Source organism: Hippopotamus amphibius, chromosome 5, assembly GCF_030028045.1.
Source record: "Hippopotamus amphibius kiboko isolate mHipAmp2 chromosome 5, mHipAmp2.hap2, whole genome shotgun sequence".
In the NCBI taxonomy this organism is placed as follows: Eukaryota; Metazoa; Chordata; class Mammalia; order Artiodactyla; family Hippopotamidae; genus Hippopotamus; species Hippopotamus amphibius.
This window is the reverse complement of record NC_080190.1, coordinates 15,904,715-15,930,133: the sequence shown is the minus strand read 5'-3', so window position 1 is coordinate 15,930,133 and position 25,419 is coordinate 15,904,715. Positions and strand designations below refer to the sequence as shown.

At 47.0% G+C, this 25,419-nt stretch overlaps 1 protein-coding gene across 4 annotated transcripts in view; it reads right to left on the bottom strand.

Annotated features, from left to right (window-relative positions):
• Positions 1 to 25,419, bottom strand: part of GFRA1 (GDNF family receptor alpha 1) — a 205,012-nt gene that overhangs the window by 29,769 nt on the left and 149,824 nt on the right. For all 4 annotated transcript variants that reach the window (XM_057735695.1, XM_057735696.1, XM_057735692.1 and 1 more), the window contains 3 exons: positions 7,442 to 7,551; positions 4,645 to 4,779; positions 741 to 922 (listed from right to left, as the gene is read on the bottom strand). In XM_057735695.1, the coding sequence (XP_057591678.1) occupies positions 741 to 922; positions 4,645 to 4,779; positions 7,442 to 7,551 (427 nt within the window). The remainder of the gene's footprint in view (positions 1 to 740; positions 923 to 4,644; positions 4,780 to 7,441; positions 7,552 to 25,419) is intronic.

The following is a 25,419-nucleotide window of genomic DNA, read 5'->3' as shown; positions in this document are numbered from 1 at the left end:
AGTGAAATAAGTCAGACAGAGGAAGAAAACTACTGTACGATATCACTTATCTGTGTAATCTAAAAAATACAACAAACTAGTGAATGTAACAAAAAAGGAGCAGAATCGCAGATATGGAGAACAAACTAGTGGCTACCAGTGGGGAGGAGGAAGAAGGGAGGAACAGTACAGGGATGGGGGAGAGCGAGGGGTAAACTACTCAGTGTAAGAGGGGCTCAAGGGTGTACTGTACAGCACAGGGAATATAGTTAACATTTTGTAATAACTGTAAATGGAAAGTAACCTTTAAAAATCATATACATTTTGTTTTAACTTAAAAATTAAAAAAAAAAATCTAAGAGCTCCTTCCTTTTCTGTATGCTGCTGCTTTGCAGAGAACACTGAAAAAGCATAATAAATAAATAAATAGCTAACTTAACTCCACCACCCTGCAAACAGAAAGCGTAAGGATTCATCTGCCCAGCCCCCTCATTTTATAGGTGAAGACACCAAGGCCAATACAAGTACCCTGACCAAAGCCTCACCCCTCGTAAATGGCAAAGTCAGTTCCAGAGCCCAACCTCCTCTCCACTCTATAGCACACCACGATCTCCCTCCCTCATGGTTAAAATGCACTTTTGAGATTCAAACCTGAGCAGCATTCTGTCATTCTCCCTCCATCTCTAAATGCATTTCAGAAAATGAGTCTGTGTTCCCCCCAGAAGTAAGTACCAATAGGGAGTTCAGGACGCCGCTCTTACCTGTAAGTTTGCACAAGGTGGTAACACATGAGTGGGGATCTCATTCTCAGAGCCTGCTGGCCCCAGGGGCTTGTTCTTGACCCGGAAGGCTGTGGTGGTGGTGGCAGTGGTGGTCTGAGCGGGGAGGGCTGGCTGCCACACAGTCACATCCGAGCCATTGCCAAAGGCTTGAATTGCATTTTCTGCAGTAAAGCAGGAGGAAATCCAATTTCAAAGTCAAGCAGCACATGTAACAGACAGGATACATGAAGCCAGAGAGACACACTAGAAATTCTGATGAGAGCACTGGACTTCTCCAGACAAAACCTACCCATCCATCCACCCTCCACATGCTGAGAGACAGCCATCGGTCAGGTGCTCAAAAATCAATTCATTCGTTAAACCCTGAGCTGGACACTTAGCTATGCTCTAAGTGCAACAAATATTTATTGTGTCCCTATTCACATACCGGGTGCTGAGCAAGATCCTTGCCCTGAAATACTCATCATTCGAGCCTTCTGGAACCCAGCCTCAGACCTATTGTTTAGGATCACAATCACTGTTCCATCTTGCAAGAAAATGCCTGTGCTCTGTCAACATTTTACACTAAAGGCAAACTAAATTGTGTTTTTTTTTAAAGTACCACATCCCTAAGTATGAGACTGGGGTGACTCAGTGGTATTCATACAAATGTGGCAGGCAGTAAAATCAAACAGCAAAAAAACGTGATTCGCTACCGCAGAGCCCCTACTACGAGCCCGGCACTGCTCATCAAAGTACAAACACAACTGGTTTCTTTAAAAGAAAAATGTTATAACATACAGTGAAAATTTAAGTAAGATTATTTTTTCCCTTTCTGCTGCCAGTCTTCCAAACAAAATCTGCATAATTAGGAAGCAGCAGCCCTGCTTAAATGAAAAGTTTAAAATGTAAAACTTTAAAAGCTTATTACAATTTCATGGGATTAGATTGTTTTTATGGCAAGAGTAAATTGGTTGTGTGTTGTTCTCCTCCCCAAGATGAATAAAAAACAGTTTTTAATCAGGTCCTCGGGGATTTGGCCTGGATTTAGGAATTTTTTTATTTCATATTCATTGTATAAGAAATCAAACTCTTCCATTTGGGACATGAATGTGCAAATTGTTAATATATGACTCTTAGCTGGCATTTTTTGATATACAAGACAGAATAATTTAAGCCTAATCTTCCTCTTAGAAGTGACATTTTGTTCTAAAATTGTTATCGTTTAAGTTCAGCAAATTGGAAGCTTGTTTTCTAAAACTTTACATTTTTTAGGCTGTAAGAAACAGCTTCAAATTAATATCAATGTTTCTTATGCTCCCAGCCACGTTACATGGCTTAACGGGTGGCTGGAAGGTAAAGAAAGAAGTACTTGGGAGGACCAGTTTCCTTAAATGACCCAGGACAACGACAAAACAACAAAACCTTCCTTTTTCTTAAGACATGTAGATTCAGGAGACCCATGTCATTTGTCGAAACGATCTGTGATTCCCAGCGTGTTTGCCTCGCCATTTGGGAAGACTGTCCACTTGCTCATTCATTCATTCAAGTGTCAATGGAACATCTACTAAGTGCCAGGCACTGCTCTGTGCTGGGAATCAGCAGGGGACAGCAATGACAGCAGCAAGAGACAAAAGTCCCTGTCTTCGTGGAGGTCACATTCTGGTTGGGGAGGCAAATAAGTAAAGTGTATAATATATTTAGTGGTGAGAAATGCTTGGAGGAAAATGAATCAGAGGTGGGGTTCAGGGAGCACAGGGATGGAAACAGGGAACTGGAGTTTGGATGGACTGGTCCAGGGAAGACCACTGAAAAAAACACTTGAGTGACAGTAACTGATGTCTCATCGCTGCCCCCAGACCATTCTTCTCTCTTCCCCTCACCTCTGCCATGCACTCTGGCTTAAAAATAACTGCCTCCTCCCCAGTTACCAGAAGGAAACAATACGTTGGAGTCATGCTCATGATAGGGGAATTGGAGAGGTTTGGTTAATTGGAAGGGAGCAGAATTGGATTACTGCATTTGGGTTGGACTCTACAAATTCCAATTCCTTCTACTCTAGCGCCTGTTGCAAGACACCGAATTTACAGCCCTGTGTCTTTGGTAGGCTGTGCTCGATCTAATCAAAGTATAAATGGAATGACTATGAAAAATTCAGGCTGGCTTTGGTCCCCGTGGAAGACCAAATGCATTTATTTTTATTGAAAAGTCATTAGCAATAAGAAACCATTCTCCCCTTCACCAAAATATTATTAAACAGGGACAACTTTAATTTCTCTATGAGACAGTGGTTTTCCAGCCCAAGTGAGTATAATCTTTTTTTTTCTCACACTGACCTCTATTGTCATTGCTTTATCTTCATTAAAACTTGGATTCTGCCAGAAGAGGGTGCAGGATGAGAAAAATAGGAGGTATATATATTTCTTTTTTTTTAGTCAAGACCAAATAAGAGGCTTAAGGTGTTGTTCCTCGTGCCCCATGTGCCCAATGTCTTGGCAAATGTCTCCACGCTTTAGACTAGTTTTATGGGTTTAAATTTCACTTAAGTGTCCAAAAGCTTGTTTTAGTTTTAAGATGACCAAAGCATTTGGTTATAGCCAAGTACCTACTTAGCAAATCACTTAGATTCATCTTTTCAACAAAAAAACAATTGAGGAAGTTTTAGAAATAACATTTAAAAGCTTTCCCATGTGCACACAGTAAATAGTTTGCTAATTTTTTAGAAATCAGTCAGAGCACCATGGAGAAATTGTCACCAGAGGGCACAGCACTCAGAGGGGTAGGTGAACCTTGGTCCACACTTCCCACTGGGAAGTCATATCTGGTCCCCAATGTTCAGGCATGTGTTCTTGCCCATCAGGCCCCTCAATGTCAGGCCTGATACAAAAGCCCTCAGGGCACAGGGGGCTGCAGAGGAAGGAACTGGGGCTTTGGATCCTATCTCTGGTTTAGGTGAATACCAGCCATTTATTCAACTGTGAAATGGAGATAAATAACACCTGTATCTCCTAGGATTCTTGTGCAGGTTACAGTCGGTGAGACAATGTATATGTTACACTCCTCATGGAGTGAATTTGCACACATAGAAGGCACCCGATAAAGTAATGGTGGCTGCCATCAAATACGAGTGAGGAATTCAAGCATCTCAGGGGCATCATGGCCTCCAGTGTGCCTGTCTCCGTGGATAGAAGGGAGCCCCAGCACAGTGCTTTCGGAGTTCACCTGATGAGGCCCATCATTCACACCCGTACATTTCTCTCTTTCCCTCTCCCTTTGGGAAACACGCTTCCAAGTTGCCTAAAGGACCCTGCAATAATAACCACTACTATTTCCAAACAGAATCCGCCCCCGCCCTGCCCCAAGCCCCAGCTCATCTCATCTCCGGAGATGACGGACCTCCTGCAGCTCCTGACTGCATCGCCAGGCGATTCCACTCCAAAACTGCTGCTTCTCCTCTGAGCCAGCCCTGAACATCCAAGGGGGCTATTGCTGTTAACATTCTAATTTTTCTCAGAGAGCCCTTGGAGGCCTACCCCCATCTAACTTGTCTGAGCTTCTCACACTGTATATTCTGCCCAGGATTTAAGAACCTCTGGAACTGACTTGGGGCTGGTGGCCAAGATCAAAATCTCAACGTACCCTCTGTTATTTGCATCCCTTGCTCTCCTGGGCCTCTGGACTTACCATCTTAGCAGCACCCACTTCATCACTTGCTCCAGCCCTGCTGCATTATGCAGTGTCGCCAAGAGGAGCTGGATTCACCACCAGCGATCAGGAAAAAAAAGGGACAGAGGGAGGAGGAGAGAGAGGGAGGGAGAAGGAAGACAAGAAACACAAAGGGACAGCTTGAACTCAGAGGGGAAAGCATGCTGGTGTGCTTGTTGCCTATTTTTTTCAAACTCACTAAGACATGTGTTGCCCTTGAAGAAATTCAGAAATTTCATGCATTCCTCCAGGTCGTTTCCACTGTTGTTGCAGTCACACCAGGGGGCCACGCTGAGGCTACTGGAGTCTATGTAGTTGGGGGTCATGACTGTACCTAGAAGAGTAAAAACAAGGCGTTTTATTCCTGTGTGAGGCTATAAACTTTCCTAGAGCCGAAAAAGAAACAAATGTTCCTCTGACCGCGGATGCACCATGGATAATTACAAACATTGTGTTTGCTGAGTGGGAAATTATGTTAAGCAGTGCATTTTCTTGGCAATTTATCTTGAGCACATAAAATAATTTACACATTTACTTAAAAAAGTCTAACGGAACTCCTTGAGCTGCACTTAGGGTATTTTTCTCTGCACAAATGGTATGGATGTCATGGAGTAAGAGAGAATTAACTTAGAATGCATGAGTTGTCAAATCCCTTGCATTTTCTTGAAAATGTCATTAATCTCCATAAATAGATAGAGCTGGTTTTACATATCTTAAAAAATCTTTTTTAGAACTTTGCATCTACTTCCCTCGGAAGCAAACGGCTCCTTTGGAGTAACCCAGGGAAGCTTAGAAGCTATCCTTATGGGTTACCCCACATTCTGGATGTACATAAGGAGGCCTCTGCCTATCAGACTCTCAGCTGATTTAAATAAAGCCTTCCAAGTTGTGATGGAATTGGAAATAAACAGTGGAAATTCTCTAAGCCAATGGCTCCTAGAGTATTGTCTTAACAGTCCTCAAAAGTCCTCAAAGAAATGATGGGTGGTCTCTCTTGCCTACTTTCCCTGGGTATTCATTGTTCTTCTGATGAGTCCTGTACTGGCACAAACAAACAATGCGTTTATACTTAACATGACCCAAATGTCTTCTCCTGGGTGGCTCACCCCAGGCAGTGCCTACTCATGCCAAGAAGCCTTCTGTTTTTATATATTTTGTGGAAATAAGAAGTAATAGGCAGTCCAGTGAGCCACAGGATATATTTGGTTCAGAAACAGAAAAAAGAATTCTTTTTAAGCTCTTCTGGGTCAAGGGCATATCTTCTTTGCCCTACACGCCTTACTGATTTGAACTAAATAATGTCCCATTATACCTTGGGATGAAAACCTCAGCCCACAGCAGAGAGGAGCTTCTAACTGTGGGTGAGAAAGGAATGGGTACCCCAAACACTGAGTGAAGGGGTTAGAGTATGTCTACTAAGCACCCACCATCTGCCTGGCATCAGAATTTGGAAGAAGTAGGAACAAGCTATGTCTTGAGAGAAGTTAGAACCCAGTGACCAGTGCAGAGGGTAAGAGCTGGACCCAAGGGAGAAATAAATTTTGGTCCACAGAATGCATCGTCTTGACTAGTTATTCCCTTAAATGATGAGGGTTTCATCATCCGCGGGCATGCAACGGTTTGCCAAGCTTGGCCCTGCATGGAGCGTTACTGAACATGCGCACCTAGAAGGCAGGGACTGAGGTGATGATAGTGATGACTTTCGTGAATGGGGTTATAGATCTTTAGCACTGTCTCCTTTGGGTGTCTCTGCATTTCTTAAAAAACTCTTTACAATGAGCACACCTTAATTAATTCTGTTATTTCTTAAACCTGTAATTCCATAGTGGATAAATAATCCTTACTAGGGACTACTTCATTAAGAAAAGGAGGGAAGGATGCAAATCCGGAGGACTGACAGAAGAAATACAAGCTCACAGGACCTATCCATGAGAACAGTCAATAGCTGGTGAAAGGTATTACCCAAGAGAGCACGGGTATCCGTGTTAAAAAAAAAAAAAAAGTTGGGATGAGTGTGCAGGCACCTGCAATGTCTCTGCATTAAGTATAGTCGGTGATTTTCCCAGTGGCTCTTGCTGAAGACACTCTGGTGACCAAGAATTTGGTCTGTGCCGTCACTTTCGGTGGGACGTTCTTCTTGCGTGCTGACTGTGTGACTCTGGCAGGCGCTCACACCCTGGCTCAGCCATCAGGCTTCTGACAACCGTGATGTCCCTCATCCTTCCCCAGCCTTCACTACGTGCTCCTTCTCAAATGGCAACCGGGAGGGGGCCCTGCCGCCAAGGCTTCTGCAGCCCCGGCCCCCAGAGCCTCCTCCCCACCGCCCACCTGGCTTCCTCCTGCTGCCCCGTTTATCCCTGGGCACAGATTTCCCTCCCCTCTGTCCCTCTTCCAACTCGCTGGTGCCTTGTTTAATTGCACTGCTCCCTGAATGTCGACAGAAAATACTATTTCTGCTATGTTTGCTCTCAGGGGGAAAAAGTTAGGCGAAACCCCCCTCTACCCACCAGGAGCTGAATTACCCAGAATATTAATGGTAAGCAGGACTCCCGGGATTCAGGGATTTTCTTTGGAAAGGGCCATTTCTGGAAAACAGCCTTTCTGATTTCCCCAGACTGAAGGACTTGCAAGTCCCCCTGCCTCCAAAGTTGCCTAATTCAGTGCACTTGGTCTGACTTGCTGTCCTCTTCCGGATCCACGCTTTTCCCCTACTTCTGTTCTGTGCGGTCAGTTCTCCAATTGAGATGCTTCCCAGGTCTTCACACTTGCTGCCTTCCTGTTCTTTAACAACCCCCACTTCCTGCCTTTGTGCACCCATTATCCTCCTCTCTTCCCTCTTTTTTAGAGATGAGTCCTAAAGGACCCAAGATCAAAACGCCAGCACAGAGAGTTCCTAGGAGATTTTTACATCCACAGGGAGAAACAAGCTACAAGGCAAGGAGTCTGAGTATTTGTAAACCAGCATTTTCTCCCGTCCCACATCTCCCCGGTCTTACCAATAAGCCCTGAGTAGGCAAGGAGGCAGTCAGCGTAGTTTTCCTTCAGACAGCTGCTGACAGACCTTGATTCTGGCTGGCAGTTGGTAAAAAAATCCGCCAGGCGAGATCTGCAACAGGAAGAAAGTAGGGGAGGTGAGGGATGTGCTTTAAAATAGCCTAAGCTTCTGGACAGACATAATTCTTCCTTAGTCCTTCCTTGATAGGCCCCTTTCCACACCAAAAAATACAGAGAACGTGAACTCTTAAAACATCAGCATCCTCTCTTATACAAGCCTCCATTTGTCCCCTCACCCACCTGTGTCTGCTTCTTTGCAGAGAAGTCTTCAAGGCCTGTAACTGGAGAGATCTAGATGCTTTGAAGTTTCCATTCAATATTTATTTCTGACTAGACTTATTTGCATCTTTAGGAAATATGCTTCTGCACACACTCACCGGAGATCCACACTGGGAAAATATTTACTTTATACAGAAACATGTCCCTGGCATCAAAATAGGATCCTGCAGCCCATCTGCTCCCGTAATTCCTAGTGGCTTTAAAAATACGTATATCTGTTTTCTAAGTCATCTCTCATCCACCACCCCAGGGAGGGGGCAGTGGCTTATTCCAGCCAAGTGATATACTGAGGAGGAGCTCGCCTTTCCAGAACTGAAGGGAAAGGCAAAGCGACAGGGCGACGCTGGCTCGGGGTGCGATTTCACTGTGTGACTGGCCGAAATGCAGCATCTGTCTGCGGTCTGCGAAGCCTCCAGGGGCCAGCTCAGTCCACCCAGAAGCCCTGGGTGGTAGTGAAGTTGCAGAAGTGAAGACGGGGCCATAGACAACACGGGTCTGGGGAGGAAAAGGGCTCTTTGTGGCCAACTGGTTATTTTTCAATCTGAAGAGCACATTGTTGGAGAAATCCTGAATGAGAGCTGAGCCACCTCTGAGGTCATCCGAGCGGACAACAGCTCTGTTTCTATGTGAAGAACACAATGGACTTCAAGAGAATTTAAATTATCTCTCAATTATGAGAGACAATGGATGGTTGTCTTAGCTTTCTTCCCTTTAGCTCACCCGAGTTGGCAGCCAACGTAACCAGGGCTGTTTTCACTTCTTTCCACCCAAGAAACTGTATTTACTTAGCGTTCGTAATGATATAAACAAGCTAGCCTGGGCGGGGCTCAGCAAGGTAGGATGTCTGCAGAACACAGAGGTTTGAAAAAGGCCTGTAGGATGCACATTCTGTGTTCCTTTCCTACAATGTTAACTGGAAGGGGATTAAAAGGCCTGATGAAATTATCTAAATTCACAGCACACTGCAAAGGCTGCATAGTGTTTGGATGGGATTGGTCTCTCCTTGAACCCTTGTAAACAGGGTGTGTCTGAGCTTCTCTGTCTGTGCCTATCTGTATACTATGTACGTCGTTGCCTGGTTCCATCACTGTGACTCCCCAGGGCAGGTGCTGGAGCTCTGTGTTATTTTCTTCGCACAGCACCTGACACTCCTCAGACAGGCCCTGTAGAACTCTTCCCAAGCAGGGCCATGTGCTGGAGCTAAGCGGCTTGGCAAAACCCTCCAAATGGGGCTCGTGTGCCTGTGTACGTGCCTGCATCTCTCCCCCAGTCTGAGCCTAGTTGGTGTTTTCTGACTCTAACTGAACACACTGAAAGGCATAAAACCTAGCCATTTTCTGTAGCCTGGTTAAAGGATTTCTCTTCGGCAGGAAATCCCTAAAGGTGACTCAGGTTTACTCAACTGGCACCAATGGCCTCCAGCTTGGATTGAGTGTTAATTTCAGAAGAGTTTTCCTGGTCGTGAAAGTTAACGATCTCGTGGCACTGGGCTTCTAACTTTGCAAAGGCCAACTGTGGTTCAGGCAGCTGGGACTCCAGTTCTGCACACAACCTCATCAGCTCTCTGACCTGGCAGTCCCGTGCTCCCAGCCGCCCCCAGAGATGGACAAAGGGTCGCGCTGTCTCCCAGTCTCCTGCTTCTCATAGTCTCTCGAGCAGACTATTAACTGAAGAGCACCGTGATGCGGATTACTGCCCTCCAGCGCGAGGCTAATGCCACCAGACTCATTTTGCTTAACAACCTCAGAATTGACTCACAATTGGACTCTGGAATGAAAGGCTAATTGAGTCAGTCTGCTGCAGAGAACATAACCCTGATTGGGAGGATAAAACCAGATATACTGCTCTGAGCATCACCCCGGACAGGCTGCTTTTGGAGAGAAGATTGTCAGCACAGATCCCGGTCCTAAGACAAAACCAGCCAGTGGATGGCAAGAGTTTCCAGATAATTGTGAGCACATGCAGCACTGCTAAAACACCGTTTCCCCGTTTCCTTCACCTTGGACCCAGCTCCCCCTGCCAATGTATACTTGGAGACAGGATGGCTGCTTTATGGAATTCTCACTTTACAGATAGAAAAACTGAAGTCAGAAGTTTATACAGTGGTTGGGACTTCCTGGTGACGCAGTGGTTAAGAATCTGCCTCCCAATGCACAGGACACGGGTTCAATCCCTGGCCTGGGAAGATCCCACATGCCACAGAGCAACTGAGCCCGTGTGCCACAACCACTAAGCCTGCGCTCTAGACCCATGAGCCACAACTACCGAGCCCACGTGCCACAACTACTGAAGCCTGTGTGCCTAGAGCCCATGCTCTCCAAGAGAAGCCACCACAATGAGACGCCTGCGCACAGCAATGAAGAGCAGCCCCCGTTCGCCGCAACTAGAGAGAGCCCACATGCAGCAACGAAGATCCAACGCAGCCAATGAATAAATAAATAAATAAATTAATTAATTAAAATAAGTTTACACAGTGGTTGCTGGAGCCAGCTCATGGGTGGGGCGGACTGGTACATTTTCAGGAATTTTGGGAGCTGGTTAGCATCGCAACGGTAGCTTGAAAGTGGCCTCGGCAGGAGTATTTACACAATGGTCATCAGCAAGCAGTACAAATCAGGGCCTTGTGCTGTTTCTGGAGAACCAGTTGTTAAATATTGACTGGCACAACGCTTGTTACAAACCAGCATGATGTAGGATGTGTCAGGTCTCAGGAGTCAAGTCTTAGCACTTCTGGGACGGGCTTCCTCTCCCATCCCGGACCCCTTTGAGTCAAATGACATGTGAAATGGTGTCACAAATTAACCTCCCGTCTGCAGTATCTTCCGAAGAAAGAAAACAGTCCTCCCCAAAGATGCTCCCATCTCGACAACACAGTCCTCTGAAATCTCTTAAAGCAACGTTTGCCAGTGATTACATGTATTGACAAAGCCTCTGACTTCTTGTCCGTTCGGTTCAGTGAATGATGGGTCAAATGCTTGTGGTAATAATGATGAGTAAGCTCCCTGTCCCTGAACTCAAATAACCTGCCATCTAGAAGCCGAGAGAAACAAGTAGAGAGGTTATACTACTACAGTGGCTAGTTCTTGATAAAAGGTAAGAAAAGCTGCTAATAAAAATAACACACCATGAATGAAGTATTTAGTACACATGAGGTAAGCCTCCACACACTTTATATTTTTTCCTGACAACTCTAATAAGGTAAGGACTATTTCTTTCTTATCCTAATTCTACAGAGGAGGAAACACAGCTTATCAACTTTAGACTAGAGTGAAAGAGTGAGAAGCCGAACCAGGATTTAAAACCATACACTCTGATTCTACGACTTAAGCTTTTGACACAACAGGAGCTGGTTTCAGAGGCTGTAATACTGCGACTGAGACTTGGAGGATGGGTAGGCTCCTGCAGGAAAAGATAGAAGAGGGTACTCCAGGCAGAAGGAAGCAGCAGGTGGTAAAGGAACCACATTCATAATAATCCCAGGCTAACAATTACGGAGCATTTGTACCCGCCAGGCACTGATCTAGGTGTTTGGCATGCATTCACATATTTAATTTTCACAACAATCTTAGTAGGTCATACTAACAGCCCCATTTAACAGGTGCATACACTGAGGCAAGGAGAGCTTAAGTAACTCCTTCCAGGTTGTAGAGCTGTGTGCTGGAGCTGGAACATGACCACATTCGATGGGACTCCAGAGCTGGAGAACATTCTCAACCAGCACACCTAACTCATGCATCATCTGGAATATTGTCAGTCGTATACTTGGGATGGCTGGGCCACAGGAGGCAAATGGTGAGTGACAGGAGATGGTGCTAGCAAGACCACCAAGGGCCTTGAATGACCTGAGAGTTTGGATTTTATCCTAAAAGCAGTGGGAGCCACTGAAGGAGTTTAAACAGAGAAGTAACACGATCAGATCTGCAGAGCAGGGAGACTCTTGGGTGTGTCAGTTATTAAGCAAAGATTTGCTTGAAACCTCTTCTGTGCCCTCCCTGCTCTAGCAGCAACGAGAAGAGCAGGAAACTGGCCAAAGGCAAGAGGGACGGTTGTGTTAGAGGCTGCAACCAGCGGAGAACCAGAGGGGAGGAGGGGAGGAGGATACCCTGAATGGTGGGTGTTGCTGGAATGAAAGTCAAGACTGCAAAAAGGAGGGGGCAGAATCAGGGTATGAACAGATCAGTAGACAGTGGTGCCACAGAGCCTGGAGGGGGACCTGGGAGAGGACAGTCTGTAAGGAAGACAGTGAGGTCGCTTGTGGCTGTGCTGAGGTCATGGCGCCTTGGAGGTCTAGCGTCTAGTAGGTTGCGCCAGCCCCCGACCTTCATCTGTCCAGCGGTCAGCCAGCCGCAGCATCCCAGGACCGCCCCCTGCACACGTCCTCCTGCCCACCCTGGGTTAAGAATCACGCTGTAACCTTTTTCAATGGCTTCCCCCGCCTGGGCTGCAGCGACCCAAAGAAAGCTTACATGGCCGGTGTAGGATTAACAAAGAAATTCCACAACTGCATTTCTTCTGGAGACGTGAAATCTCCATGACGACAGCAGTGATGAACCTGATTGTTTTTCTCTGAGAAAATGAAAAGAAAATGAATAGGCCCTATGTAGAAATGTATCTCCCTCTGAAAGAGAAATTCCCACCCTTCAAGAGCAGAAAAACGCCGGCAAATGCCAAGTTGGCCTTAGGAAATCTGCCGAAGAGGAAACAGCGGTTTATGCAGAAAATATCATATTAAAGGAAGCATGCTGCTAACTGGAAATAGAAAAATGATTATAATGATAAAATCTAGGAGAGTCTTCTCAAACAGCAGATGGTCTTTTGACAGTGGGGGAAAAATCATTTACCTACTTTTTCTGTTAACATTTTTAGGAAAAGAGTGTTATGGCGAACAAGTAAAAAACATACTAGTAATGCCCAGTTTCACTCATCCTGGGTTATTCTAATCTTTTACATGCCCGCCCCTTCCCCCCACCCCGGGCAAATCCCACACCCGGACACAGGCTGTGTGATTGGTGGAATGGAGCCCTGGACGAAGAATTGTGATATCTTGAACAAGATTCAGGCTTTGACACTAATTAACCAGAGTTCCTGAACATGATGCTTGACTACTTAGCTCTTAGATTTCCCTTTCACTTCAGGACAGTCCATTGGATACTCGAAGCTACTTGGAAAAAACAACAACAACATTTCTTTTCAAAGCATTATTATTATTTTCCTCCATGATTCCACTCCATCATCACACATGATTTTAGTGTGTATTCAAAGGCATTTGGTTTTCTTCGAGTATAGAGACCTTTCTAGTGGATCCCCTCATGTCACATGAAAGAAAGCTGAGGGCCAAAGAGGTTAAGGTCCCGCTCAGCGTCACATGGTCAGTGGTGGCAGCGGGGCCTTCACTGGAAGAGGAATCGCCAACTGCCTGTAACAGCCCTGGAAGGAAAGAGTGAGGAGGGTGTTGGACTTTAATTTCCCTGGGATTGAACTGAAGTCGTCAAGCGTCTAATTGCTCTGTCCCTCCCACTGTCTGACCAGCTTGTTCTTCAGTCTTCTTCCTGAGGTTCCACTGACTTCACAGCCTCAGCGAATGATCTGCAGGCAACGCTGGGGCTCAGGAGCGGCCAGAGGGTGCAGATGGACTCTGTCCGAGAGACGGTGGTGGGTCTGTCAATGAACGAGGCTCCCCTTTATCAAGGAGCCTTTGGGATCACACCACTGCCCATACAGGACTGCAAGACTTGCCGACCCACTAGCAACTCAGAACATTGGGACAGGACCCATTTATTAACCTGCTCAGGTAAGAAATCACTGGCAATTATTCTCTGAATCCAACATGAATGTTAGGGCTTTAAACTCTTAGTTTTCAACTCAAGCCATTTAGTTTCTGAAAGCTTTCTCAAAGGGTCAGTTAGAGGAGTGACACGCATCTGTTTTGAACCCCAGCCCTACCTTCCATGGTTAAATATCTTAGCAAGGTATTTCACATCTCCAATCCTCAGTTTCTTCACCTGGAAAATGGGGCCATTGGTATCTAGAGTTGTTTTAAATGGCTGCTGTGACACCTAAGGGACAATTATATAAAGCATCTCACTCAGAACCTAGAGTACACATTGCCCAGTACCTTTCTACTTCCTATACCTTCATCTTTTGGTCCATTCTAATGTGAAGCCCTTGCAACAAAAACTTATAGCAAGCTTAACACAGAGAAACATATATCTCAATCTATCTTCTGCTGGCCCTTACGTTACATACAGGCAGACCTCAGAGAAGCTGCAGGTTCGGTTCCAGACCACTGCAATAAAGTGGATATTGCAATAAAGGATGTCATACAAATTTTTTGGTTTCCCAGAGCATATAAAAGTTAGGCTTCACTACACCACAGTCCATTAAGTGAGCAATAGCATTGTCTAAAAAAATGTACATACCTTAATTAAAAATACCTTATTGCTAAAAATGCCAAAACAATTGCAATAATAACATCAAAGATCACTGCTCATAGATCACAAATACAGTAGTAATTGAAAAGTTTTAAGTATTACGAGAATTACCAAAATGTGACACAGAGACACAAAGCGGGCAAATACTGTTGGTAAAATGGTGCTGATAGACTTACTCGATGCAGGGTTGCCCCAAACCTTCAATCTGTACAAAACAGTTTCTGCAAAGTGCAACAAAATGAAGTGTCTGTATTTAGAACAGGTTAATCTGGGTAATGGAGGGCAGTCAGTCTGACCAAGACAAATCTGAGGAGTCTGAAGCCAGGAATCCTGAGGTGCTACTTAAAGCCTCTCAGTCATATGAGCTCATAGGATAAAAGCACTTTAAGAAAAGCTACTTTTTCCCAGGGGTTTAGGGGGAAAAGACATATTTTTTAAATGACTAAATATCAGTAAGTTTGTTAATACTGCTAATGTTTTATACAGAATAAAATCAATTAGAAAAACATGCTGCCCAAATCAGCCCTGGAATGACAAAGCAAGAGCCCTGGAATGGTAATTTTCTGGAACAGTGACACAAAACAGATTTTTCCTCTTTCTGTTTTTAGAAAATTACTTAGCCCTTCTTCTCCGGCAGCCTACTGGAGAGCACATCTGGAAAGCATCCTTCAGCAAATCAGAACCTATGTTAAACATATTTTGCAGGCGCTGTTTTCTCGCCTTGCTGTTCCCCACTTTGGACTGTACATCCTGGCTTCCTGAAGCAGAGGCCAGTGTCTGCCAGGGGCAGGCTGTGAAGCTGGGGGGCTCTGGCTGCCCTTCAGAAAGCCTGGGTCCTCCCACTGCCTGGGAGCGAATGTGACCTCTCTGGAGCAAAGGCCCTGGGGCAGGTTCGCATGCCCCAGGCGCAGACACCCAAAGCTCCACTGTGTTCCTCAGCCCCTTAACGTGGGTCCCCACTTCTGGCGGGATAATGAAAGCCTCAGCCAATCGATGCACTTCTCGGTGACTTAGCCGGACCGCAGCCACATGTTTTTGGGAACGGGAGCCATGAGGTCCAAGGAGCCTTCAAGACTTGCCTAATGCTTTTGTTTCCGGGGACAGGAAGGCTCCTGTGACCAAGCTGAAATCAGTGTCTGTTGCCCCCAAATTCCTGCTCAGCCTCATCCAGATTCTTAGGGAGGTTACAACCCATTTATTCAAACGCCCTGCACCTGTGCCCCTCACCCTGGGGAGGCCCTGTCCATCGGGCTCCTTGGCAGCTCCTGGCCTAGTATGTGGGTCACAGGAGGCTGTGGTCACTGCCCTCTGAGCCTGACCCACAGGAAGAGGGAACGGGTGGAATCACGTGTCGTTTTAGTCCATGTGTCCTGCTTGGGGTCTATGAGGTCTGTCTCTAAGGGTGAGGGTTTGGTGAAAACAGGCTTCAGGGAAGAGATGCGATGCCGCCTTAGCCTTTCTGATCACATCAAACTGCAGCAGCAACCTCCCCCTGCCCCCCGCTCCCATCCCGCCCAGGGAAGTCCAGGTCAGCATCAGATCAATCTCGGCATCCCTCACGAAGTCACCTTGAATGAACACTGACAGCCATCAGTCAACATCTGCAGAGGGGCTGACACGGCTTGACAGCTAATCGCTACGTGGCAAATCTGGAGAGCAAGTTATGACAGCTAGCAACAGAACCCATCCCAACCTAGAACAGGCTCTCTGCAGCCCCGACTGGATGCCCCAGAGCTGCCCTTCAGCTGGGACTCCTCCCTTCACCTTCCTCAGCAAATATCTCCAATGCATACACTGATGGTCATGCTCTAAGCAGACTGGAAATCACAGTGGGAGCACAGACACATCACAAACAACCCTACACTGCGTGGTCAAGTCAAATAAAGTTGTTTTGTATTAGCCATGCTACAGCACATCCACTAGCGCAGAAAGCCTAGCTTTGGTGGTACCTGCTTTTACAGGAAGAAATTGAGGGAGAAAAGAAACTGGAAGTTTTTCTGGATGATGAAAGTATCATTAATCTCGCAGGTATCCAACAGCTGTCTGTGACAAAGATACTAAAACACTTGGAGTAAATCTTACCTAGTAAGTTTTTTATATTTCTACGGGGAAACTTTAGTAATCAGTTTTGTGACTTTTGGCCACTAGGAGAAATAGAAATCTAGATGTTCAACCAATCTTCTACCAGTAGAACCACACCTTTAAAACTCCAGACCAACTTGTGAATTTACTTCATGTATAATTCTGCAGGTACCTCCATCTTCAGGCAATTACAGAAATTGCCTTACATTCATCCTGAAATCTAGGAAGCTCTAAGTCAACTGCTCAGGTACCTGGGGCAGCAAAGGTCACCCACCATGGTTTCATTTACTTATTCCCACTCTCGCTTCAGAAAAAATTTTGAGATGCATTCAGATGTAGCTTTGACACAACAGAATAAATGTAAAAATTAGCGAGGGTATTTGGGGCCAAAGAAAGATAAGACAAAGGTAGTGGTGCAGTAGTACAAAATACACACATACCCCTGGCTAGATGAAAGCTAAGTACTTGGCTCTGTGCTTTCTAGAAACCACTGGGAAGAGGGAGGAAGTAACTAGTTCCACAATTCATGATATATCAAAAATTAAAAACAAGGTAGATGTTCAGAAGAAAACTACTGGGGTCCACAAAGATGTGTACACTCTAGACCCTGAAACCTGAGCCCTGAGAATACATCACCTGACATGGCAATAGGGCCTTTGCAGATGCAATTAAGGTTGTGGACCTTGAGGTGGGGAGATTATCCTGGGTTATCCAGATGGGCCCAGTGTAATCACAAGGATCCTTAAAAGTGGAAGAGGGAGGCAGATGAGGAGGTCAGAGTGATACAATGTGAGAAGGTCAGAGTGATACAATGTGAGAAAGACTAGACTGGTGCTGGCAGATTTGGAAGATGGAGGGAGGGGCCATGAGCCAAGGAATGAGGGCAAAAGGCAATAAAGTATATTCTCCTTAAAGCCTCGGGAAGGAACTCAGCCCTGCGGGGGACTTGATTTCAGCTCAGTGGGAGCCGGGTAGCACTTCTGACCTCCAGCACTGGAAAAGAATGTATCTGTGTTATTTAAAGCCTCCACATTTGTAGTAATTTGTTACAGCAGCAACAGAAAATGAAAACACTATGAAAAAGCAGGATTCAGTAAAGGTTTTGCATATAGAATTTGAAAATGGGCCAGGATTTAATTTCAATTCAGCCTCTTACTAACCATGACATTTTGGGCAAGTACCTTAACTCTTCTGAAACTTAATTTAGTCTGCTTGAATGACAGGAAGTCCTTCCAAGGGTTCCTGAAGGATTATGTGTACCTGGCACCTATCACCTGTTTACAACTGTTCCAGATTCCTAGATCAGGACAGGGCTCATCAGTGCTGTTGTTTCCTGTTCTGCTTTGACCTTGAGACCTCTAAGAAGCCCTAGGGTAGAGATGACCACACTGATATTTCCCTTAGAATCTATCTGCTAATAACTTGGCAGATGAAATGCTTTGTCCTGAGGTCACTAATCCACCTGTTCAAGGTCTGTATGTGCTTGACAAACTCACAATTAACACCAGGCTTATTCCTTCCATTAGGACCAAAGCGAGATTTCTCCTGTGAGTCCTCTGCATCTTCAAGCAGAGAAATGTGTTTTATAGGCCAAGGGAATCACACCCACGGAAACAGACCAAGGCAATTCTACAGGTCCTTACCTATGATCCCCATAGGGTGTTCTCTGCTGGCCTGGCTGGCATCAGCCCTGTGCAAATTTAAGGAGGTGCTGTCTGCACCCTCAGAAGGAAATATCGCCCCATGATGCTTATGACCAGAGAAACTGAACTCTAATTACTTCAGGGAAACACAGGGTAAATTCTAGAAATTATCCCAAATGCTGCCTGGCCTCCTTCAGTCAAACCTTGCTTCTTCAAGGATCCCCAGAAGATGAAAAATTAAAATTACACAGGATCTCTTGACTTTACTGATTTGTAAAACTCCTCCCTCTGCCCCTACCCCCAACGGACAGCCCTGTGGTACCTGAGCCCGAAGCTCCAAGCTCTGCTCAGCCCGATGTTAATTTACCTTCCACACATTAAAGGAGCCTAGTTTCTGCACCCTGGGAGGGGGTGGGGATGGGGGAAGACACATGGATGTCTGAATGGTAACAGCCTGCACTTGCACAAACAGACTTTAAGCAGAAACATATGAAAAGAAGATCCCCTATTAATCTTTAATAGGGTTGCAGACTTCCTAAGGAAAATTATGTTCAATAGTAAATACACACTAGGTCATTTTTCTTCCAGGCAAGTTGTTTTAAGGTCAACAGAGACTTTGAGCTCAGCAAACAACGAGTCCCTAATATCCTCCTTCCTAGTTGGGGCATTGCTCAGGAGACGGAATTGTGGTGTTACACGTCAAAAGAATAAATCACTTATTCCACTGCCATCAGATGATAATTCCCCCCTTTTTCAGAAAATCCATACCCTTTCTAGTGAGCCATTTTCATGTTTAACGTCCTCTTGTCAACAGCACCCTTCCACCCCCTCCATTCCCCACTGCACCCCCCAACCCAGTTTCTACATTTTACCTAAAGCTCTCAGTTGAATCTAAAACTACATTCTTCCTTTTTCTGCCCTGCAGGGCACAACAGCTGATTTCCATGGTTCATACAAGCCATTTTCTAATAAACTGTTCCCTCAACCACTCCACCCAAACAAGTAATCTTCAAGGCTTATTTTGACCCATTCGCAGTGACCTCGAGGGTCTCCTCTGAGCCCTCCCATCAACTCCCCTCCCCGGCTCTCAGCCCCACGGAGGGCGTTGGCTTCAGCCCTTCTGCCCACACCTCCCCTCCATCACTTTCTTTCTCACATCTTCACTTTGATGATACACTGTCTCCACCGTGAGAGGCTGAGCCCCTAGGATTATGTCTGGAATGAAGCAGATGTTCAGAAAATATTTGTTGAATGAGTGAGTGATTAAATGAATGAAGGAATCCGAGTGCCACACACTATGGCTCCAACGCCCTGTGGACCAATGCTCAGCATGGACATCTTGGTGTCACCGTTGGGCACAGATGAGGAGAAAGAGCAGCCCATGTCTAATGGCTCCAGACACTGCACTAACAGCCACGTTTATTTAGAGCCCGTCACTGTGCTCGATGTGTCACAGGCCTGTGTCACTTAACACCCAATAACCTGAGCGGCCAGGCTGGTCTTATTTTACAGTGGAGGAGCCTGGGGTCCAGAAAGGCCAACCTCCAGCCAAAGTCATGGAGCTGATAAGAGGTAGAGCCAGATTTTGAAAAGACCACAGACTCTCCAGCTCACACTCACCTCCATAGCAATGAAAGAAGAATGAATGGTCCATCTCTTAATTTTAGTTCTTGGACATTGGGCGCCATTTTGCTGTGAATTGTGCACATAAAAAGCCGAAATCTGATTTAGGGGGATATAAGTGATCTTTACTAGGCCCAATAAAGTGTAATGACAGAATTAGTGGGCATTCTTTTGGTTTAATAGTGCTTGCAGTTTGAAAACATAAAAAAAAATATCTGTTGTTACTGCTCAGTAAGGCCCGAATGCAACCCTATGACACAGCCATGTGCATCTTGGCCCAGGCTGTCCCTCACTGAGCATCCCACTTCCCCAGGCCGTGTACACTATCACCCCTCATCAAGAAGTGAAGGGTGCAAAACGTGGGGCTCCCCAGACCCACAGGGAGACGCCAGCAGCCCCCCAACCACTCCTTCCCGGCTGCAGGGCCCACTCCTGAGGCTGGAGACAGGAGGCACGAGGCAGGGGCTGGCCTGGCCGGGACCATGTCCTTGGGCGCCTCCCCCAGAAAAGCAGACGTATCTGTGGGCCCTTCCTGGAGCCAGTGGGAAAGGGCATGAGCCCTGAAGTCAGACCATGGGTTCCAAGCCCAAGGGCCCCTGCCGCTGTTCCAGCTCTGCATTTCCCCAAGTGTGAAACGCGGGCACCAACAGCAGGGCTGTGGTTAGATTAAGGCCCAGAACCCAATGGCTGGCAGAGTTCAGTGCTCAGTGAAGGGCTGGATGTGAGTGTTGCCATTACTACTCTCAAGCTGCTCTCAATGCCGGCTCTATCTCTCCAATCACAGCCTTGCGAGGCAGGTAATGGGGCAGATGTCTCTCCTCCTTCACACGAAGGGACAGGCGTAGAGGAAGCAAGTGCATTCTCCAGGACCCTCGGCCCAAGAGGGTCACAACTGCAGCTGGTCCTGGAGGCACCTGAGGCCAGCACCCCCTGCCCCACGTGGACAAGGACACTGAGCCTGGCTCTCTCAAGAGGGCGCTCTCCCACGCGGCTTGGAATAGAGTCCCGTGGACAGGCAGTATTTAGTGGCACCTCTTGTACATCCAGAAAACCCCCCTTGCTGCTTTCTCTGAGCCTGGGAACGTTGGGGAGCAGCCTAGAGAGAGTCCTGGGCCTGAGGCTTGTGGAGTAGATTTGTAAAGGTGCCTCAGCCTACAGGTGCCCAGGACCAAGGGTGCTGATCATCTAGCACCCAGCACAGTGCCTGGCACAGGCCGCACTGGGTTCAACAAAGACACCAGCCTTCCAGGGACCACAGTCACTAAGCACCTACAACGCAAGATGCTGCGTGTGAGGCGGTAGCCATGGTGCGACAGGGACAAAGATGGAGATACAGTGCCATTGGGACATGGCACCTGACCTCCCACCTGCCGCACCCATCACCTGCCCTCTCCTATGACCAGCAATGAGCTAGGGGGTGAGACAGACTGCATATTTATCTGTACAGGTCAAGGCTCACGGTGACCTTGGCTCACAGAATCATAGCATGTTCGAATCTTGAACATTCACGTGTGGTTGAGTAACCTGAGTCATCGCCCCACCAGAGGCACTGCCCATCCCACGTTCCCTCCTGACAGCCAAAGATGCTTCCACTTGGAAAAAGTGACAAGAAAAGCAGAGTAAAGCATGTCAGCTTTCCTTATTTGAATAGCGCAGGTCAAAGATCGCTCCGAAGGTCATTTTAGAAGGAGGATTTCTATTCAAATAATTGCCTTAAAACCCTCCGTTTTGCTTTGCATTTTCCTGGCATAACTCAGCCAAATGAATTCCAATCTCAGGCCAAGTTCAGCCTATGGACAACAGACTGTCTACTTCCTCTTCATACTGAGGGCAAGGTTCCGCCCTGTGGTGGGACCGGCTCAGGCGGTAACTAAACAGATACACGTTGGCCGTGGCTCAGCAGCGTCTGTTTCTGAGGAGCTATCCCTGGGCAGACCTCAGGGTCCTTCACAGTGGATCCCACAGCCCTCCCAACAGAGCCCAACCTTAGTGCAGCAAAGAAACTGCCCAGGTGTTTGCTCCGCCCCCTCCCCAACCCAGACAAACAGTCCACACGCCAGCCACAGATGTGGGGCCTCTCCTAGGTCCCTTGCTAAGTCTCAATGCCCCACAGCGCCCATCTGGCTGCCCACTCCTTCTCATCCTCAGCTTGCAGGCCCCTAGGGTAGGGTGAGGCCCATCAGCCTCAGTCACCTGGTCAACATTCCTTAAGACAGTGGCTCTCCACGTGTGGACCCCAGACCAGCAGTAGCACCATGGGAATGCTCTAGAAATGCAAATTATCAAGCCCCACTCCAGACCTCATAGATCAGAAACTGATCTTGATTGCAGGCCAAAGCTGGAGAACCACTGCCCTGGAGCAACGGCACCCGGGAGAAGTCGGGAGCCGCCCTCCTCTGGGGGGTGTGCACGTACACACCGTGCTGACGCCCTGGGCCCCACGAAGCACCTGGCACTCCAGCCCTGCTAAGCCAGTGAATGAACCCACCAACCGCCAGAATGCTGAGCAGAAAGCGAGCTTTCTCAAACCATATTTGTAGCTAAAGATGTTTCAACTCAAATTTCTGAACTTGGAACATGGAAGAGGCATCTCCCATTCGCTTTGGTCTATTTCCACGGAAAGGTCTTCCAGCAGGACAATGTCAAGATCCTTCGCTGGAGTGAACATCCACAGAGAGATGACATTCTCTCTCCCTAGACCCCCATCCTAAGAAGTTTAAAGCTATTAGATGGAGTCAACTAACCCTCCAACAGGAATTCCAACGGCTGGCTTCCGGGCATTTCCGATTCTAAGGGTTATCCCAGGCCCAAGATCTTTACAATCTGGTAGTTTCCGCCACGGCAAATGATGATGGGGCAGGGAGAGCAGAGAGAGGCTGCCCCTGAGATGGCCCACATTCCAAGGACTGGACGTTTACCTGTGACACTCTGACCAAACCCCTACCCGAGAAAAAAGCACCACCGAGTCTTGGACACAACGTGTTTTTACACGTCAGCCCAGCGTTCTCCCTGACTGAGCTGAATACGATGCTTCAAATGCTTTGTTGGGCTAGAAACCAGAAGGAAGGCACTGTCTGTCAGGAGGGCATCTCTCAGGGCAGGAAACCAAGGTGGGCCAGGCCCCCTCACTGCCACACAGCCCCAGAGGAACGGCTGATGGGAAGCTCAGCAGCTTTCTGGTTACCTTTCCACTTGGAAGGGCTGCGGTGCCGGCCCCCACCCGCATCCCCCAGGATCACCATCCGGACCTGTTGGAGTGCACGGGTTGGGCATGAGGCAGCCACATACACCTAGACGATCTCAGTTCCAGGAGACCACAGGGACGCTGGTGCACACATCATCTAGCCCAAAATGATTCTGGTCCTAGTGCAGCAGTTCTTAAAGTGAAGTCTGGGGACCCTGGCGATCTCAGAGAGCCTTTCAGCGTTCCTGAGGTCAAAACTATTTTCCCAGCCATACTAAATTCTGATTTATCTTCCTCACTCTCCTGCTCTCACGAGAGTACCGTGGAGTTTTTCCAGAGGCTATGTGACGTGGGATACTGCAGAAGTCTGAATACTGAAGCGGACAGGAGAATCCAGGTGTCTTCTGGTTGGACACCAGATTTCTAAATGTGTAAAACGATGCCATGCTTCTCCCTAAATTTTTTTATTTTGGAAATGTAATGATTTTTTTAAATAAAACTATGTTCTGTCATTTATGGCAACATGTAATCTGCATCTTGGTATTATTTTTAAATGAAGTAATAAATACGTAAATACGTCTTCAGCTCTGATTCCCAATATGGTAAATATAGAGAGATTTAGCCCATAGATACAAAAGCCCTTTGGGAGCCTCAGTAATTGTAACAATATAAAGGAGTTCTCAAACTAAAAGGTTTGAAAACTACTGTTCTAACGAGAAGTGAAATATATTTGATGAGGGGCACGTAAGTCCTATCTTGACAAGATTCAAAGGTCTCTTATTTAAAATTTTTGTTCTAAAATGAATTTAAAAAGAGTTAAAAACAAAATCCCCTCCAGGACCCAGTTCCACACACCCTGAGCGTCCTAGAAAGATGACGTGGGTGGTTTCTGAGAGATGCGCACATCGCACCCGAAGCAGGTGGCACAGTGGACAGACCCCGGGCTCTGCAGCCCCGCAGCCCCTCTGGGCTTTCGTACCAGGGGCACCACTTGGGCGACTGCAGAAGTTGCTCAAGATTGTGCCTCCTCGTCTGTGAACCGGGGAGGAGGAGGAGGAGGACAGCTCCCACTTCTGGGGTTGTTGCGAAGCACTCAGCACAATGCCTGGCGTGCTGCAAATGTCACATAAATGCTACCCTCCTCGTCATCATCTTCACCACCATCACTGTCATGTATATGTTCCTGCAACAATGTCCCTGGCTCTGCAGATTCTGGGCCCCTGAGTCCTGTACACCAAGGCTCCCTGCCCCCGGTTGTGGCTTTTTTTCCTAACAGGATGATCAGATGATTCACGGCACAGAACCACCCAGACGAGAGGAAGGTTCAGATTCAGCGCACTGAGTCAGTGACTGCCCTTTGCTGGATGGCTCACATCGCTGACTCAGACTCAAGCACCTCTGAGGACCCTTTATTCACAGTTACTCTGGGTCACTGAAGCAGCACGTGTCCCAAGAGGCTGCCAGGGGTGCCCCCACTGCCTATTCAGTTTAAACAATAGTGAATCTAGGAATTCCAGGCCCAACACACTCGTGGCCAGGTCCATCCACGTCTTAGTGGTATCTTTGTATGCTGATAATTGTCTCTTCTAGACAGAAGTGCTCTTGAGATGACACATGCTCCAAACACCTTTGGACTTTGTCTACCCCCGCCTCGGCCCCCCACTTTTCCCTAATGGTACCAACTGAAAAGATGGGGATGTACGAGCTTAGCAACACAGCTTCATGTAACAGCACTGGAATTTCCACATGCCGCTTAATGCTGTGGGTGCATAAAAGTGTAAAGCAGTAAAAATCTACCCCCTCCACCCACAAATCCTGCTTTAAAGGTCTCTGTCTGCTACTGGAGCAAGCATGGGGGTGGGGAATGTTGCATTTGGAATCTTGAGCTCTCTTTGTCCTCTGTGATCAAAACTTGTGGAAAGCATGAGGGAGAAAGAAAAACACATTTATTGAGTATTTGCTTTCTGAAGTGGCAGGCACTGTGCTCACACCTCTGCATAGATACCGCATTTAATCCTCATGGCTGCCCTGTGAAGATGGAGTCATTACCTCCATTTATAGATGCAAAACTGAGGTCATAAGCTGCCCACGTTCTAGAACTACCAGAACCATGATGTGAGCCCAGGGCTGCCCTCACCCACAAACACAATGACAGTTACCAGGAAAGGAAAAAGAAAATCCCAGCTCCAGCTTGATGTGGTACTTTTCACATTGACGGTTCTTTTAAATTCTTGTTTTTCTTGGATGCAAAATTTTCTGCATAATTAATTGCTTTCGGAAATCACAGAGCAATTTCCCATTCACTGAGTTGGAAATGCCTCGTAGAAATGTAAATGCCAATGTGACTGTGGGATATCTAACTAGGGGTAGTGCCTAAGTGGGGGTCTGGGGTCTCTCTGGGTAGAGCAGGAGTCCAAGCCTGACTGTGAGACCCGGGAGCTAATCATACATGACGGCCACCCAGTGAGGGGGGGCCGATTTCCCTGCAAAACATGAGACAGCTCTGTGTCATGGGTTATGGGAGCTTATGTCAACTGCAGACCGTACTGGATCAAAAGAAGTCGTGTGTCCTCGGGAGGCCGGAACAGGGAGGTAACAGCCTCAACTTATGGGGTCAGCATGCCAGCCAGCGTGGGATGCCCTTGGACCCCAAAGGATGCTGGTGTGGATAAGGGGGC